At 40.1% G+C, this 16,753-nt stretch overlaps 1 protein-coding gene across 1 annotated transcript in view; it reads left to right on the top strand.

The window, feature by feature from the left end:
• Positions 1-16,753, top strand: part of IL1RL2 (interleukin 1 receptor like 2) — a 44,691-nt gene that overhangs the window by 3,249 nt on the left and 24,689 nt on the right. The window contains exons 3-5 of the mRNA XM_008058158.2: positions 771-969; positions 7,053-7,212; positions 10,846-10,920. Of these exons, the coding sequence (XP_008056349.2) occupies positions 771-969; positions 7,053-7,212; positions 10,846-10,920 (434 nt within the window). The remainder of the gene's footprint in view (positions 1-770; positions 970-7,052; positions 7,213-10,845; positions 10,921-16,753) is intronic.

Raw genomic sequence — 16,753 nt, 5'->3', positions numbered from 1 at the left:
TTATTGAGAGGAAAGAAAAGCTCCCACAGTGGGAGGGGACTCAAGGAGGTTGCCCACAATGTTTTTTCCTAAAAGTTTTTAAAAACCACTTCAAATGTATGCATCATACTTCCTTACCCCTTAACATTTCAATGTATATTTCCCATCAACAATGTATATCTTCTATTTCCTTTCAATGTGTATATATCTCTTACAAAATCACAGTAGAGCTGTCAAATTCAGGACACTTAACCATTATGCAATACTTTAATCTATTATCTATTTTCTCCCCTTATCAGTGGTCCCATTTAGGACCCTTTCAACTTTTTTCATTCCTTTCCAGTAGAGGAATCAGTTCAGGATCAGGCTTTGCATTTGGTTGCCAAGAATCTTTAATCTTTTTTCATCTGGAACAGTTCTTCAGTCTTTGCTTTTCATGACTCTGACATTTTTTAGGGAGTCAATAACATGACATTTTTAAGAAGGCGGTTATTTTATATTACACCCCTCATTGGGGTTTGTTAGGTATCTTTCATGACTGGTTTAGGATGGGCCATTTGGGTTGGAATGTTAGGTAAGTGCTGTGTCCTCTTCTGAGGAGCATTCAGAGGCACACATGCCCCTTTGTCCCTCGCTGGTGATGTAAATACCAGGAATGCATATTGCTTTGTTTGGGGCAGAGAGTTTGCCCTGTGCTTTGAAAATGACTTGAAAAGATTTGAGGATGAGCTGAATCATTTGATTTTTGTGATTTTTCAAAAAAGCTTATGAGATCTCAATCTTTCTTACAGGGGTAGAGACAGCTGTCACAGAATACATGTAAACCTAACTGTTTTTGAAAAACGTTGGTGTGATGATGGTTCCAGAAACGATCTACCGAATTTATCAGATGAGTACAAACAAATATTACATGTTGGAAAAGATGATACTCTTATATGCCATCTTTACTTCCCGAAGAGTTTTGTTTTGGATTCAATAACATGGTATAAGGTATAATGATTATTTTCCTGTGGATATTTTCTTCCTCTTCTTTAAAACTCACTTGTTTTGTCCAGATAAAAGTTGTATCTTTTTTTTTTTTTGAGTCAGGGTCTCACTTTGTCACCCAGGCTGAAGCAAAGTGGCCTGATCACACTTTACTGCAGCCTCCACCCTCTGTGCTTAGGCAATCCTTCAGCCTCAGCCTCCTGAATGTCTGAGACTACAGGTGTGTGCCACCACGTTTGGCTAATTTATTTTTTATTTTTTTAGTAGCAACAAGCCCTTGCTATGTTGCTCAGGCTTGATTTGAATTCCTGGGTGACAGAAAAAGACTCCTTCTCTAGAAAAGTGAAGAAGATACTTCCCCAAGTATGCCACAGAAGTATTTCTGCGACTTGTTTAAGAATCTTTTTCTTTTCCATGGTAACAAGATATTTTCTTATCTTGAACCAAATGTTTAAGAAAGTTCATATCAGTTTTATTTCTAATATCCAAAACATGTAGGAAGTGGGATTATAGTGGTACAATCATAGCTTGCTCAATCTCCTGAGTTCAAGTGATCCTTCTGACCCAGCTTCCTGAGTAGCTGGGCATTGTCTCATCCAGGGGCTCCCAAACTTTTTCTTTAAAGGGCCAAATAGTAAATATTTTAGACATTGTAGACCAGAGGCTACAATGAATCAACTCTAGCACAAAAGCAGTTGAAGACAATATGGAAATACATGGGTATGGTTTCAATAACATTTTATTTGCAAAAACAGGCAGTGAGCCAGGTTTGGTCCCTGGGTAGTTTGTTAGCTTTTATTCTATTTCTTACTGATTTGTAGCAGTTCTTTGCATTTCTGGAAGTCAGTAATTAATGGGGCCTCAGACTTCCTAATTTTAATGTAATCTAATTTATTGACTTTCCTTTGTGATTAGTACTTTTCCTTTTCCATGGTAACAAGGTATTTTCTTATATTATCTTTTAGAAGCATCATTATTTTTGTTTTTTCATTTATTTTTGAGTGTGTGGTATTAGCCAGGGGAAGAAAGGACGTGGGGAACTCATACCTGACGTCTTCTATTTTCTCTTAATTGGAAGACACCGTTAATTGGAAGATGTTATGGGAAAAATGTGAGAGAGTTAGGTCGGTGCATAGGCGAGGGAGAGAACTGAAGAAGATGCAAAGAATTTCTAAGGTGGAGACCATGAATTTGTAGTGGTAGCAAGACACCTGTTTATGAGATTGCAGGTGTGTGGGAGAGGGTCCTGAAGGGAATCGAGCAGCATAGGGGCTTTTCCGGGTGAATATGTTGGAAGGACAGAGAGCTATAGAGCTGTGATATTGGAAGAGGAGTGATTGACGTGATGGACACAAGAGTCCAGGGCAGGAAGGAAAGGAAGTGATGTCTGAAGGAGAATGGCATTCGTAGAAAACAGAGAGGTCACGTGGGCTGATTCAAGTTAAGACAGAAAAGTGGGTTGGATGAATCGAAAGTTCAGATGGTTGCCTGAGCCCGCGGGTTCGAGACCCGCCTGGGCAGCGAGACCTCATTTCTACAATAAATCAAAAACTCAGCCGGGCGTGGTAGCGTGCGCCTGTAATTCTGGCTACTTGGAAGGCAGAGGCGGAAGTATCACCGGAGCCCAGCCACTGCACTCCAGTCTGGGCGACAGAGTGAGACTCCAACTCAAAAAAAAAAAAAAAAAAAAGTTCAGATGGAAAACAATGATACATACGATGGGAAGACACCCACTATACATGTTGAACCCTTTTATGCAGTAGAGGCTGCTATCAAGCTTAAAAAGCAACCAAAACTATCCTGTGTTTTTCAGTTACGTACAGCTGAGGTTCTGGCTAGTTCAGTGTCTCCAGCTGACTTCGCTGAAAGGCAAAGGTGAGGATGGTGTGTTTTCCTATTTTTTCTCCTGGAAAGGATGCCCCTGGAGACATGAACATATCTGTAGCAGGGTTCCAGTGTCTGATCTCTAGCTTTGTGGGAGTTGAGTTTTCTGGTTCATTTGATAAGATGGCTCTTCCTGGTGTGGCATAACTTGACACACTGGCGTTGCAACCTAAGTGGCAACTGCTGGTCTTGACTTGCAGGTGGTATATTTCAGCATAGATTTCTCACTTTCACAATTGTGCTAGAGGCAGCAACTCTCATGTTGGACTCGTTATGCAATGTGGTACTGGCCTTGATGCTACTTCCTGAGTACTTTCACAGATTTTGTCAAGCACCTAATGTCCTGTCTTGAATTCTTTTCTGCATAAAATAGCCAAAATATTTTTTGCTTCCTGCAACTAAGTCCAGACTGAGAGATATGGTCTCACAGTATTGTTTCAAAGATTAAATGATGTAATCTCTCTACTAAGCATTGAGTTTGGTGTGGGCATGTAATAAGTACTTAATAAATAAATGTATATTCAATATTGGAATTTAGTTAAAATAAAGGAATGAAAGAACTGGAATAATAGGGAATGATAATCAGAAAGTAGTATACTTGATTTTATGGATTTCAAAGCAGGAGTTCTGGCTAGTGCCAAAGCTCATTCTATGTCTGGGAGAACTGAATCCTGAGAGGAATCAAAGTGGTCCTTGAAATGGAAGGGCTTACAGAAGAGAAGATTTTGGGAAGTAAAACATCCATTCTTGGGCAACCACCTCCGGTGCCCTCCCACTGTGGGAGCTTTCCTGTCCTCTCAATAAATCCTGCTTTCTCTAAAAAAAAAAAAAAATCCATTCTTGTCGATAGTGAAATATCCACACTTGGAAAAGCAGTCTAGTCTCCAATTTGTTTTGTTTTCAACCCCAAGTCACTTTTCAACGCAATGGTTTTCTGCCCATCATTGTGTTGAATCTGTACTTGCTGGGGCTACTTCTCTCTTTCTAGTTGCCAAACTTGCATTCATTTTAAATTCTGGCTGTGGCATTCGATGCTTCCAGACACTCTCATCAGTCAGCTGAGAGCTCCCTCCTTATTTTTTTTCTAGACGTACTCATTCTTTGTCTCTGTTTATCTTAACCTTACTTTTTTCTGCTCCCCCCTTTTAGTAATCATCACTGGATTCTCATCCTCTATATTTGGGTCTTAGAATATGGACTCCCCAGGGTTCCAGTCCATGACCATCTTTTGTTCTTGCTTATCTTACATTCAACTAGGTTATTTCTAGAGCCATCTATATACAGAGGGTTCCCAACTCTCTCCCATTGTGACCTGTCTCCCAACCTCTAGAGACTGGCCAACAGCCATTCTTCTTCTTTTTTTGATTTGAGTCTCTCTCTGCCACCCAGGCCAGGTACAGTGGCACACTCATGGCCACCCCAGTGTCAACCTGCTGGGCTCTGGTGATTCTTCCATTCTTCCACCTCAGCCTTCCAAGTAGCTGGAACTACAGGCATGTGCTACCATGCCTGGCTAATTTTTTGATTTATTGTAGAGATGAGGTCCTGCCAAGTTGCCCAGGTGGGTCTCGAACCCATGGGCTCAGGCAATCCTCTCACCTCAGCCTCCCAAAGTGCTGGGATTACAGGCTAAGCCACCGAGCCCGGTTTATTTTTGATGTATTGTAGAGACAAGGTCTCGCCAAGTTGCCTGATTGGTCTCGAACCCACGGGCTCAGGCAATGCACTCGCCTCGGCCTCCCAAAGTACTGGGATTACAGGCTGAGCCACCAAGCCCAGTCCCATTCTTCTTAAAACTCCCATCCCCACTACTCACCACTTCCACCATGTTTAGAGCTGTTTTTTATTTTACCCCAAATCTGATCATCTTTCTGGATTTTCTTTGCATTCCTCTGCCCACCTGAAAACACCTTTGCATGCTCCAGCTGGGACCATAGACTTCCTGTCCTTTTCCTTATCCCAAATTTATTGCTGAATTTTGTGGATTAGAACCATTTAAACTCGTTTGTTTTCTTTTTCTTCTTGCTATCCCCACCATCCTGCCTTAGTTCAGGCTTCATTTAGCTCCAGTTTATGGAAATAACATTCTGAATTGCTTCCTAGTCTTTAGGATTGCCTGTCTTGATCCTTACCCACATGGCAACCAGAAGGATCATTCTCAAAAGCAAATCTCACCGTGTTACTTGCTGGCTCAAAAAGCATCAGGTGTTCATCTCATGACTTTCTAAGACTGGGCCCTGACTGCCTCACCCGTTTTACCTTTGGCACTCTCCTGTACTCACTAAGTCTTAGCCAGAATGCTCGAGGCTTGTTTGTGTCTCTGAGACATTGTTCATGCTGGGTCGGGAGTGTTCCTCTTGATGCCTGGAATATAAAAAGCACTCAAATGTTGACTGCTATTATTACTAGCCTTTTGATTTTATGTTTTATTAGTGAGACATCACCCTAAAATTTCTAAATTTCAATAAAAGTGTGCTGAGAGCTTAAACTTTGGAATAATGCTCCAGTGGATCAGCATAGAGGCAGTGCAAGTTATTGTAAAGAGACAAAATTATCTTCAGTAATCAAGGCTAAAGTTTATTATGATTACAATGTGCGTACATTAAAAGAAATACTGAGTCCCTCAGAAAGGGGACTGCTCCATAGTGCAAGCATAGGAAAAAAAGCCCAGATATTGTGCCTAGCCAGGGACTATTCAGGAAAGGCTGTCTGGGGGAGAGGTTTCCAAAGCTCAAGCCACTCAAATTTGTGCTTGCCTGTGCCCCAGAGATGGAGATATCATGATATCAGAGTCCTATGGGTGAAGCTAACTTATAATCGTACAACTGCTTACAAATAGAATGGAAGTTACTCATCGGAGTCCGATGGGTGAAGCCATTGGGAAATAGATAAGACTTCTAAGAAGAGTCTGATGGATGAAGTTTATAGGGAAATATATAAGACTTCTAAGAAGTCATATTTCACACCTTATATAAACAAATGTTTGTTTTGACATTATTTCTTGAGCTCCACCCTGCAAGGTGGATCCATGCACGCTGTTCTGGGGTAGAGAATGAAGAGAGACCGAACAGTCGCTGGCTAAGTGAGGAGAGAGTGCAACACTTGGGCAGCTCGATCTTTATTTAATGAGGGGTTTGCATGTTTGTGTCATCTATTTGATAGTGAGCCTCCTGGGGACAGGCACGACCTCTCACAGTGTTAGCAAAGAGCAGGAACTCAAATGTTTGAATGAGTAAGTGGACTCCCTTAGCCAAGCAGTCCTGGAGGAAGGAGAAATGGCTTAAGTAAGAGTTCAGAAGTAGGCCCAAGAGACCAAAGAAGTGCAGATCGGCACAAGAATGTGAACCTGGGATGGGACAGATGAGGTCTTTCCTATGGGGGGTTGCTGAGGATGAAGAGACAGAAAGGCATTCCTGAGACTAACTGGCCTTCAAGCTGGCTGTAGGGTGAGGATGTTTCCTTATTGGTGCAGCGTAGGAATGGCGGGTGGGGAATAGGAGGTCAAATGACATCTGCTCTTTTTAGGTCTGGCCAGCATTTATTGACAGTTTCCGTGTGTGTGTGTGTAATTGTGTGTATGTTGTGGAAGTGATATTTTGGATTTCTATAACGTCCAACTCCTGATAAGTGGAGAAGGTATGATTGGGCCTGTAACACAGTGGAAGCAATGATTATTCCCCTGGGCTTTCAGTCTTGGTAAAGCGACTTGGGCCTTTAATGGCAGTCTACTGGGAGAGATGGGCCCTGTCGGTTGGAGGGCATTCCTGCCTGTTCGTGTCCTCCTGCCACAATCCTTTAGGGCCTAGGCCCAACTTTCCTCGATGAAGTCTTCCTTCCTATCTGCACAGGCCTTTCTCCCCTCAACTCCTATGAGACGAAATGTGTGTATCACTGATTTTAAAATCTGGACATACACACTCTCTCTCTCTCTCTCTCTCTCTCTCTGAGCAAATAATGATATTCATCCTTCCCTCTCTCCCTCCCCCACTTCTTCCCTTCCTCCCTCCCCGCCTTCCTTCCTTCCTTCTCCCCTCCCCTTCCTTCCTTCCTAACTTGTCTTCCATTTAGACTGTCAATTACCTAAAGTCTAGGGGTCGCACAGGTTTTAATGTCTCCTCGCAGTTCATGGTATGATGCTAACTAGCAATGTAACTGGTGCCCCAAATGCTCATAGAATTGAATTTTGTTTCTTTTGTCTGTAGGACTGTAAGGAGATAAAAGGGAAGCGGTTTACTGCTTTGGGAATAATGCTTACGGTGAACAATGTCTCAACAGAGGACATAGGGAACTATGCGTGCCGAGCCAGACTGACACACACGGGGAAGCAGTACACGGTTTTGAATGGCATTACTGTGAACACCAGTAAGTATGCTCATATCTGTCATCCTGTCTTCCTCTTGGCTTTGTGCGAGCTGTCTTTGGGCCTTAGGCAGAAGTGACTCTGGACCTTGACTGTCCTCAAGGCTCGCAGGCTCTCAAACCTGTCCCTAGTAGAGTCAGAGGATAGAAAGAATGAAGCGGAAGGATGTGAACAGATTAGTTTTCTCGCATGAAAAAGCAGAACCCTCAAAACTCTTGGTTTATTTGTGAAAATTGAATGAGATCATGTATATGGAGTGGCTACAAAGCACAGGTATTCAGAAAGTAGATATGATAAGTGTACTCTTATTTTCCTCAGTCTTTGTTGTTGTAGGTATTTCGGTGGGCTCTTTCAGTTGTAGCATCTCCTGCTTTGATCTCAGCAGAGTTCAGGATTTCTGGACATGGTTCCAGCATACCTTGTTTCTCATGGGGTTACAATCTCAACCCAGAGCAGACCGCTCTCTTGAACATATGCCCTGGAGATTTGAAAGCAGACTTAGAGGTACAAGAGACCCTCAACAGGATTTAGCTTAAGCCATTAATTTAACAGAGGCCCGGGAGAATAGCAACTTATCAAAGTTCACAAAGCTGGTTAGTGTCAGAAACAGGACCAGAGCTGGGACCTTCAGTGCCCAGGCCAGCACCGGTCCCTCTAAACACACTGGGCAGGGACTATCTGGTGTGACGCCTGTTGTTCTTTGAACAGTAGAGGGTTGTTTTCTGTATTTTCTCTTGTAGATGACAAGAACCAAAGGGTGGGCATTCCTTGGACTTAGACATTCATGTTTGTTACTCATTTTCACCAGACTTCAAAGCACTAGGGGAGACCGAGGTATTTCTTGAAGGCTCCTTCGGAGGTTCTGTTCAACATGGGTGACCCCCTGCAGTCTGTGTAGGATGGGTCACTTTATTCTGCAGAGTCCAGTGACTCCCTGCATTCCAGCTGTTCTTCTAGAAAGCCCTCCAGTGTTCTTTGCTGTAATTGCCTGTTTGATTTCAATGCTTTTGGGTGGACTTAAATTTCAATTTTCCTTGCTAGCCCCTTTAAGAATTGCATAGATTTGTATTATTATTATTACTTTTTGAGTTGGAGTCTCACTCTGCTGCCCAGACTGGAGTGCAGTGACCGCTCCCAGCCACTGCAGCCTTGACCTGCTGGGCTCCGGCGATCCTTCCGCCTCAGCCTTCCCAGTAGCCAGAATTATAGGCACACACTACCATGCCCGGCTGATTTTTTGATTTATTGTAGAGATGAGGTCTCGCTGCCCAGGCGGGTCTCGAACCCGCGGGCTCAGGCAATCCACTCGCCTCAGCCTCCCAAAGGCGCGGGATTACAGGTTGAGCCACCGAGCCCGGCTGCTAAAACCACTTTCATTCAAGTGTATCTAAGTATGAGGTGAGGCGTGGTAGGAGCTGAGGCATGGAGTTAAACAGGGGTAAGGTCAAGGGCGCCATTGACAGGTAGACTTTACCATGTGGTCATTGAAGGGCCCTTGGATCGGTGCAAGACTAGAGTTATGAGACTGCATCTGTGATGGGAGAGATCATTCTTGAGATGGGTTGAAGCCAACGTTTACTCTCCAAGGTCTTCAGGTATTGAGGCCTGGAGACCACTTTGGAGGCTGCTGCCATATTAGATTGAGTGCTGAGAGTCTGAACTTGGAAGAAGGCAGCGGGGGATTTCTTCTTCAGGCAGTCATGTCGTAACTCTTTGCTGCATGCCTAAGGAGGCCATGTCCTGTGCTCAGCAGAGATAAGGTGACGGTAAGGAGAACAGCCATGACCACTGATCTGATGAAGCTTGAAGTCTGAGAAAGAGGGGGAAGCAGAGATAATCAGGTGATCTACTAATGAGATGTGTAATCCCTGGGGAGATGAAAGCAATGAAAGAAAGGGAAATATGTGATCAGATAGGCAGGGCCTGTTCAGAAGGCAGTGATCCAGATGGACCAAGAGCACTGAGTGATGGATTGGGCCAGGTTTTTTCAGACTGAAGGAATAGCAGATGTGAAGGCCCTAGACCAAGTGGGACCTTGTCTGCAGGGTAGAAAGCAGGCAGATGGGGCTGGAATGATGCTGAGTGAGGGAGCTCATGGTAGATGTTGAGGTCTGAGAAGTCAAGGGCCAAGATCAGGTAGGAACCTGCAATCCAGTTTGAGTAGTGTGGATTTTATCCTAAGGACAATGGCAAGCAATCAGAGGGGTTGACAGCAGAACAGCATGGCATGTTGTTCATTTCTGAAACAGTAGACTGGCTGCTGTGCATAGAATGGCCCACACAGGGATAGGAGTGGTGGTTAAGAGGCAGGTGCAGAAGTGCAGGTGAGACATCATGTAGGCATAGGTAACATTGCCGCACTGATGATGGACAGATGTGGATGTGTGGATGGGTTCAAGGCATCTTAGGAAATAAAACCCACAGGTTGTAGTGTTAGATTGAATATGGGGAGGAATATGGTAAGGTGAAGGAAGCTAGCCAGGCCTTTTGGCATGTAATTGACTGGATGATCATGCTAGTCAATGAAAGAAGATAGTTCTAGAAGAAAACCAGAGTCAGAAGTGAAATCATGAGTTTGATCATTGGTAGGTTGAATATGAGGTACCTGCCCAAATGGAGGTGCAGAGTAGGCTATGGCCAGTATAGTTCTAGAGCTCAGAAGAAGGGCTGGAGGTACAATTTTCAAGGCCATTGTCTTTTAGACGATAATTGAATAGGTGGGTATGAATGAGATTGCTTAGGAAAAGAGTAGAGAGTAAAAAATGGAGGTCTGATGAGTAGAGAAAAAGGCACAGCTTGAGAAATGTGAGGAGGCAAAAATAGCTGGATTTGGTGACTGGAAAGTTGAAGAAGGTGAGAGACAAGCTGTTGCCTAGAATAACTTCCAGATTTTACATGTCTATGTTCTAGTGGCTAATGGTACATTAACAGGTTGGGGATAACTTTTGCTTGCGACATCCTAGATTTCAATAGTCTGTAGAAAGTGTAGTAATTATTGCCATCATAAAAGACATGTATTTTTGCACTTTTTCCATATTCTATTCCAAATATATAGGAAGAATATGAGACTATGTAGATGACTGTTAAATTTTGGTAGACAAATGGTGAAAGGAAGAGGTGGAGAAAGACTATGAGGTGGTGGTATGAGAGAGCTGGAGGAACGACAGAAGAGGAGAGGATGTAAAAGAATATGGAAGTGCAGAGTTGGGGGCGGAGCGGAATTGAAGATAAAACAAGAGGGTTATTATTTCTCTCAAGCTAGAACTTAGTTCAGCCTCTTGCTTATAGAGCCTTGCTTTTCACTGCTTGAAAAGTGCTTTTAGATCATTAGGTAATGAGATTGTATGATGTAGTCTCATTAGTTTATATTATAAGCGAATATAGTTTATATCAAAATATAATGACTGAAGTGAACTCTCTTGACTGCTCAGCTTCTAGTTTTGTTTTAGCATTTAAGTGGTCTCTGGTTGAAAAATATGTATTTATGATATTTTGTCACGCTGTGGGCTTTGTTTTTTTCTTGAGCAATGTTTACTGATGGTTTGCTCTGCTGTGCCTCACGGTATTGCTTTAAAGTACTTGGGAATGTATCATATGTGATTCTAATGTAATTTTCTGTGGGTGTGATTTTTTAGCAGAAATAACTGGATATGGAGGAAATATCCCTAAAATCATTTATCCAAAAAACAATTCAATTGAAGTACAGCTTGGTGAGTAAAGCTATTGAAGCCATTGAAATCATCAAGGGCAGAGCTTATTATGTCTACATATAATAATATTCTAGTGAATATTTTGAATTTCAAGGATGAAGATAAATCCTGTACATACCCAGTTTCCAACTTTGGATATACCTGAGCTAATCAGGGGATGCATCAGAACAACAAATTTAAAAAGAGCAAGAGAGAGAACTGAAGCCTAGGAAAGTTGTGGTATCTGAAGTCTGGTGGTGAGCACTTTGAGTCTAAATGATTATTACAAATCCATTTATGCAAAGGCAATGAAAATGTAAGAGTAATTCCTGAAAAAGACTGAAAAATCAACTCAGTTTGTGTTCTTAGTAGAGAAAAGGGAGTTCAAATTATTGTTTAAAATCTAAAAATAACTACTAGTAAAATAAACATGTTGAGTAACTTTGGGGTAAAAAAGCAAATTAAACTAAGTCCCCATTAAAATAAAAATGTTCAGATGGAATCAAATATTAAAATCCAATTACCTGCTTTTCTCAAAAGACACATATCTGAAAAATTTTTGATGCAAAAAATCAGATGGTGGTAATAAACTTTCAATCTGACATCTTTCAAGGCCAAAAAATTAAACGACAAATTGGATCATTTTATACTAATAAAAATTATATCACCTCCCAAAAGAGAAAATTTTATGTGTCAAATAACAGTGCCTGAAAATAGGTCATGCTAAAAGTCTCTGAAATAAAAGTATAATACAATAAGACAGTACAATCGTTTTGATTGTAGTGGGAGATTTTTTTAACATATTCTGGCTTTGAGAGATTTACTATGCAAATATTCTAGATGGTTTGAGCATATAATAAGAGTAAAGTATTTAACACATAGATCACTCTTGTGAACATCTATGGAAAAACTCTGAGTCCAAAAGAAGTTGTAAAGATTATGTAGTATAATCACATGCAGTAAATCTAGAAATTTATACTAAAACCAAAACAATGAAAAAAAAACTCTCATTGGATTTGTTAATTGGTTTGATTTGATTATTCTACAATGTAAACATATATCAAAACATCATATTGTATTCCTTGAATATATATGAATATATAATTATTGTCAATTAAAAAGAAACAATCTAAAGGATTTAAAACACAACAAATCCATCTTTTAATTATATGCTTTCTTGGTTAGAGATTAACCCAATATATAGTTATAGAATATTTAGAAAATAATGATAGTGAGAATTTTTCATATCTTATTTCATGGCATTTGACCAATGCTGAACTCTAAACAAGTTTATATCTTTAAATATAATTATTATTAACAGATGGAGAAATAATTTAAATATATAAACTAATGTTTTAACTCTATAAAAAAGAGCAACTAAACAACAACAAAAAAGTATAAAAAGATGAGTTTATTAAAAGAAAAAATAGAAAGATAAATCCCATGTTGGTCATGGGTAGAAGAATTGAGGGAGATGGGGAGAGAAGAAGATGGATAAACTTTCAGCAAATCTAATCCTCTAAATATAGGGACATCCAAATATAAAAGGTTTAGAAATGTGAAAGCTTATAAAACGGCAAATGGTGAGAAGATGAAATCTGTTTAAAAGACTCATGGCCCATATGTTTTCATGAGTTATTTTAAAGGAAATAATTTCAAGGAAATAATAATGCCCATAATAAAGGATAATTATCTATATATTACTGACCATGTGAATAGTCTTGTGGAATTCATAAATACCTAGAAAGATGGGGTTGCCTGTTTTATCCCTCATAGTTAATTTTGATCCCCACTTCTGTCTTTGGAAATTTTAGCCAATGTATTTAGAATACAAAGGCAAGAGATGTAAGTGTTGGAAGGAGGAGGATAAATATAGAATTTAAAAAATGATTTATGGATATCTACTTAGCAATTTTAAGAAAATTATGTAAAAAAAACTACAATCACTATCATTTGTTCATTACATCTATTTTGTATTCAAACTAATAGCATTTTTACATGGCTGAAATATCATATGTAATTGGGGGGAAATGGCATTCATAATTGCAATAAAAATAACAAAATGTTGAGGGATGACAACATAATCAAATTTCAAAAACATTTGAAAGACTTGCTTACATCTTTAAAAATGCAGCATTTCAAGGTGGAACTTTTTAAAAAAGACATGTTTTAGTGAAGTTCTTAAGGTGTTTCTAAATGGAAACACTCGATATCAAAAAAATTATTTTTCCTAGGTTAATACACAATTTTCATATAATACCAATTAACTTTTACTGAAAGTCCTGAAACTTGCCAACGCGTTTCTAAAACTTATGCCAAAAATGTTGGAAAGTGTTAACCAAGAAAAAAACTGAATAGAAGAAATGAAGAGAGACTTTTTCTTGTAAGTATTAAAGGGTATTATAAAGACAGAGGTCATTAGTATGTCACTAAGATTGCAGACTGGAGGAGCCTGACACTCATCACCCTCCAAAAAAGGGCCAAAACAGCACATAAATTGCTACATTTTGAAGAGTGTCTGAAGGAGAGCGCTGGAATTCAGCAAGGAATTGGTGGAATTCCTTTGGCACACAGAAACCCAGGATGGCAGTTCAGAGAGGAGAGGGAAACAACCTGCTTCTGCCATCTTGTCTTGCTCACCAGGATTGGCTTGGAGCCAGGAGGAACTCCTAGTGGGGAAAAAGCAAACAGGAACAACCCCCATTATTGCCACAGACAACTACAGTTTTTGTTACAGGAGAATTTTGCAGGCTTCACAGATCCCGAGTCCAGTTTGGGGTGCTGCCAGGAGTTCACATGGCTACATTGTTCCAGAGCAGAAGCCTGCTTTGTGTACTTCCACTCGCCCCCTGTGACTCAAGCTGCTACCGTGTGGCACCATCTTGAAACCATAGCCACTGCCACAGTGCATCCTGTTCTTGGGGCCAGTAAGCATTGCATCTCTGCATCCCCGAGGCTCTGGCATCATCCCACCCTCTTCATACAGGTGACTGCAGCTCCATACCCCCAGTTACTCAGAGTACAGACCCTGTGAAATTACTGTGATCCCAGTGCTCAAACTCACATGGTGCCCTGCCTTTCCAAGAAACTAGCAGTCCTACACAGCTGAGCTTAGCCAGCAGACTCGCCATACAAGCATGCCCTTGGTCTGAGAACAAGTCCAGTGGTGAGAACAAGTCAAGTGGTCCTTCCCCAGGCAAGATCACCCCCGAGCCAGTGGATTTGCTGTGCATGCATCCCCTCAGCCTGAGAACCAGCTTGGTAGCAGCCTTCTCAAAAGCTATGTCACTGCCAGCACAAATTCCTGCAGCCTAGGCCACTAAGGCACCCGAAGATGTTGCTGATGTGGATTATAGCTGAAGAAACGACATGAAGACTACACTACCGTATTTACCCAGAACCAAAGCCAATACATCCTCCCAAACTGATAACCCTAGGACTCATCTGCAGGAAAAGCCTTTCCCTAAAAAAGCTTAAATAAGCTTTGAAGAGGTGCTAAAATTCGAAGAGGTGTTAGTTACACCAGATGTGGGTGATTAGGTTAACTCAAGTCTTATGGGTAGAGGCAAATACTTGAAATAGAAAAGCTGATTAGTACAAACAAGCTGGGGAGGGGCTTGTAAAACAATTATCGATAGTTACCTCTGGGAAACCAGTTCTGTCCTTGTCTAGTAATTAGAGGGTAAATTAAAGTGACCTGCTAAAGAAACATCACAAAACTAAGGAATGTTAAAATGGCTGCTCACTGGGAAGCTTGATTCCATGTTATGTCCTTTTAAGTAAATTTATAATTAAACTGAGAATACTTCTGTACTATAATGGTGCTATGCAAAACTTTCAAAGCTCTAGCATGAAGTTTAAAGATAAAATGGTCAAAAATAACTACAGTTGGGACAACCCCCTTGGGTCCCCTCCCACTGTAGGAGCTTTTCTGTCCTCTCAATAAATCCTGCTTTCTCAATAATAATAATAATAATAATAATAATAATAACAACAACTACAGTTATCAGAGACATGCAAATCAAAACCACATTGAGATACCATCTAATCCCAGTAAGAATGACCATCATTCATAAAACAACAGATGCTAAAAATAATAATAATAACTACAGATACATTTTTGTAGTAAAAATAACTGTAGCTACAACTGTAATTACAGTTAAAGCTGCAATGTTTAAGGAACATATAATATATAAAGGTGTAGATAGAGACAGCAAAAATATAAATTGCTAGAGGGAAGGTAAAAGTCTATAATATTTTTAAAAAATTTTTATTTGAAAGATGTGGGATACAATTCAAGGTTAGGTATACAAATTGTCATTGTAGAGGTAAAGTTTGGACTTTACTTTGGTCCCCATGTCACCTGTTGTGAGATCAGACACCCTTATTGATGAAATGTGTCCCCCTGCTCCCTCCACGGTAGTTTCCCACTACTGCCAATCCCTTTCTTAGAGTATTTTTTTTTTTTTGGAGTTGGAGTCTATTATAATAATTGTTCAGGGTCCACTTATGAGTGAGAACATGCGATACCCAGTTTTTTGTTTCTGTGATAGATCACTGAGTATTACAGACTCTAAATTCATCCAAATTGCTGTGAAGTTCATAATTTTGTCCTTCTTTATGGCTACATAATATTCCATTGTGTATATGTACCACATTTAAAAAAAAAATCCAGTCCCCTTTCAATGGGCAGCACGGTTGGCTCCATGTTTTTGCTATTGTGAATAATGCTACAGTAATCATGCGTGTGCAGGTATCTTTTTCATAGAATGATTTGAGTTCCTCCAGATATATTTCCAGAAGTAGGATTGCTGGGTAGTATGGAAGGTCAATTTTTAGATCTTTTAGGAATCGCCACACTGTTTTCCACAGAGGCTGTACTAGCTAACACTCCCACCAACAGTATAATAGTGTTCCCTTTTCCCCGTATCCTCTCCAGCATTGCTAGAGTATTTTTATGACCAGAGTTAAGTTGTCATCAACTTAAAACAGTCTGTTATAACTACAAGACTCTTATGTTAGTCCCATGGTAATCACAAAGAAAGTAACTGCAACAGATACAAAAATATGAAAGGAAGGAATCAAAGCTTAGCCCCACAGAAAACTACTAACCCACAAAGGTGAACAGCAAAAGAGGAAGGAAGGAGCAAAGGATCTACAAACAACTAGAAAACAATTGACAAAACGACAGGAGTACAGGAGTAAGTCCTTACCTATCAATAACAACCTTGAATGTAAATGGATTAAATTTTCCAGTTAAAAGACATAGAGTGACTAAATGAATGTAAAACAAAACCAAAAACCCAAGAACCAACTACATGCTACCTACAAGGAGACTCACTTTACTTGTAAGGTCACACACAGACTAAAAGTGAAGAGGTGAGAAAAGATATTTCATGCAAATGGAAAGCATGAGAGAGCAGGAGCAGCTATGTTTAGATAAAATAGGCTTTAAGTCAAAAACTATAAAAAGAGACAAAGAAGGTCTCTTATTATATTTTATAATGACAAAGGAAATTATTTAGCAAGAGGATATAACAATTGTAAATGTATATATTCACCCAACACTGGAATAACCAAATATATAAAGCAAATATTATTAGATCAAAGGGACAGATGGAGTGTATACAATAATAGCAGGGGACTTTAACTTTCCACTTTCAGCAGTGAAAAAATTATCCAGCCAGAAATTCAACAAATAAATACTGAATTTAAACTGCACCCTAGACCAAATGGACCTATTAATAGTTGTATGTAGAACATTCTGTCCAACAGCTGCAGAATATTGTTCAGAACTGCACACTAAACATTCTTTAGGAGATATAATATGTTAATCCACAAAACAAATCTTCAG

The sequence above is a fragment of the Carlito syrichta genome, unplaced genomic scaffold, assembly GCF_000164805.1.
Source record: "Carlito syrichta isolate Samal-C Ts95f unplaced genomic scaffold, Tarsius_syrichta-2.0.1 Scaffold303233, whole genome shotgun sequence".
NCBI classification, from domain to species: domain Eukaryota; kingdom Metazoa; phylum Chordata; class Mammalia; order Primates; family Tarsiidae; genus Carlito; species Carlito syrichta.
The sequence above is the reverse complement of the archived record's forward strand: the minus strand, read 5'-3'. Positions and strand labels throughout refer to the sequence as shown.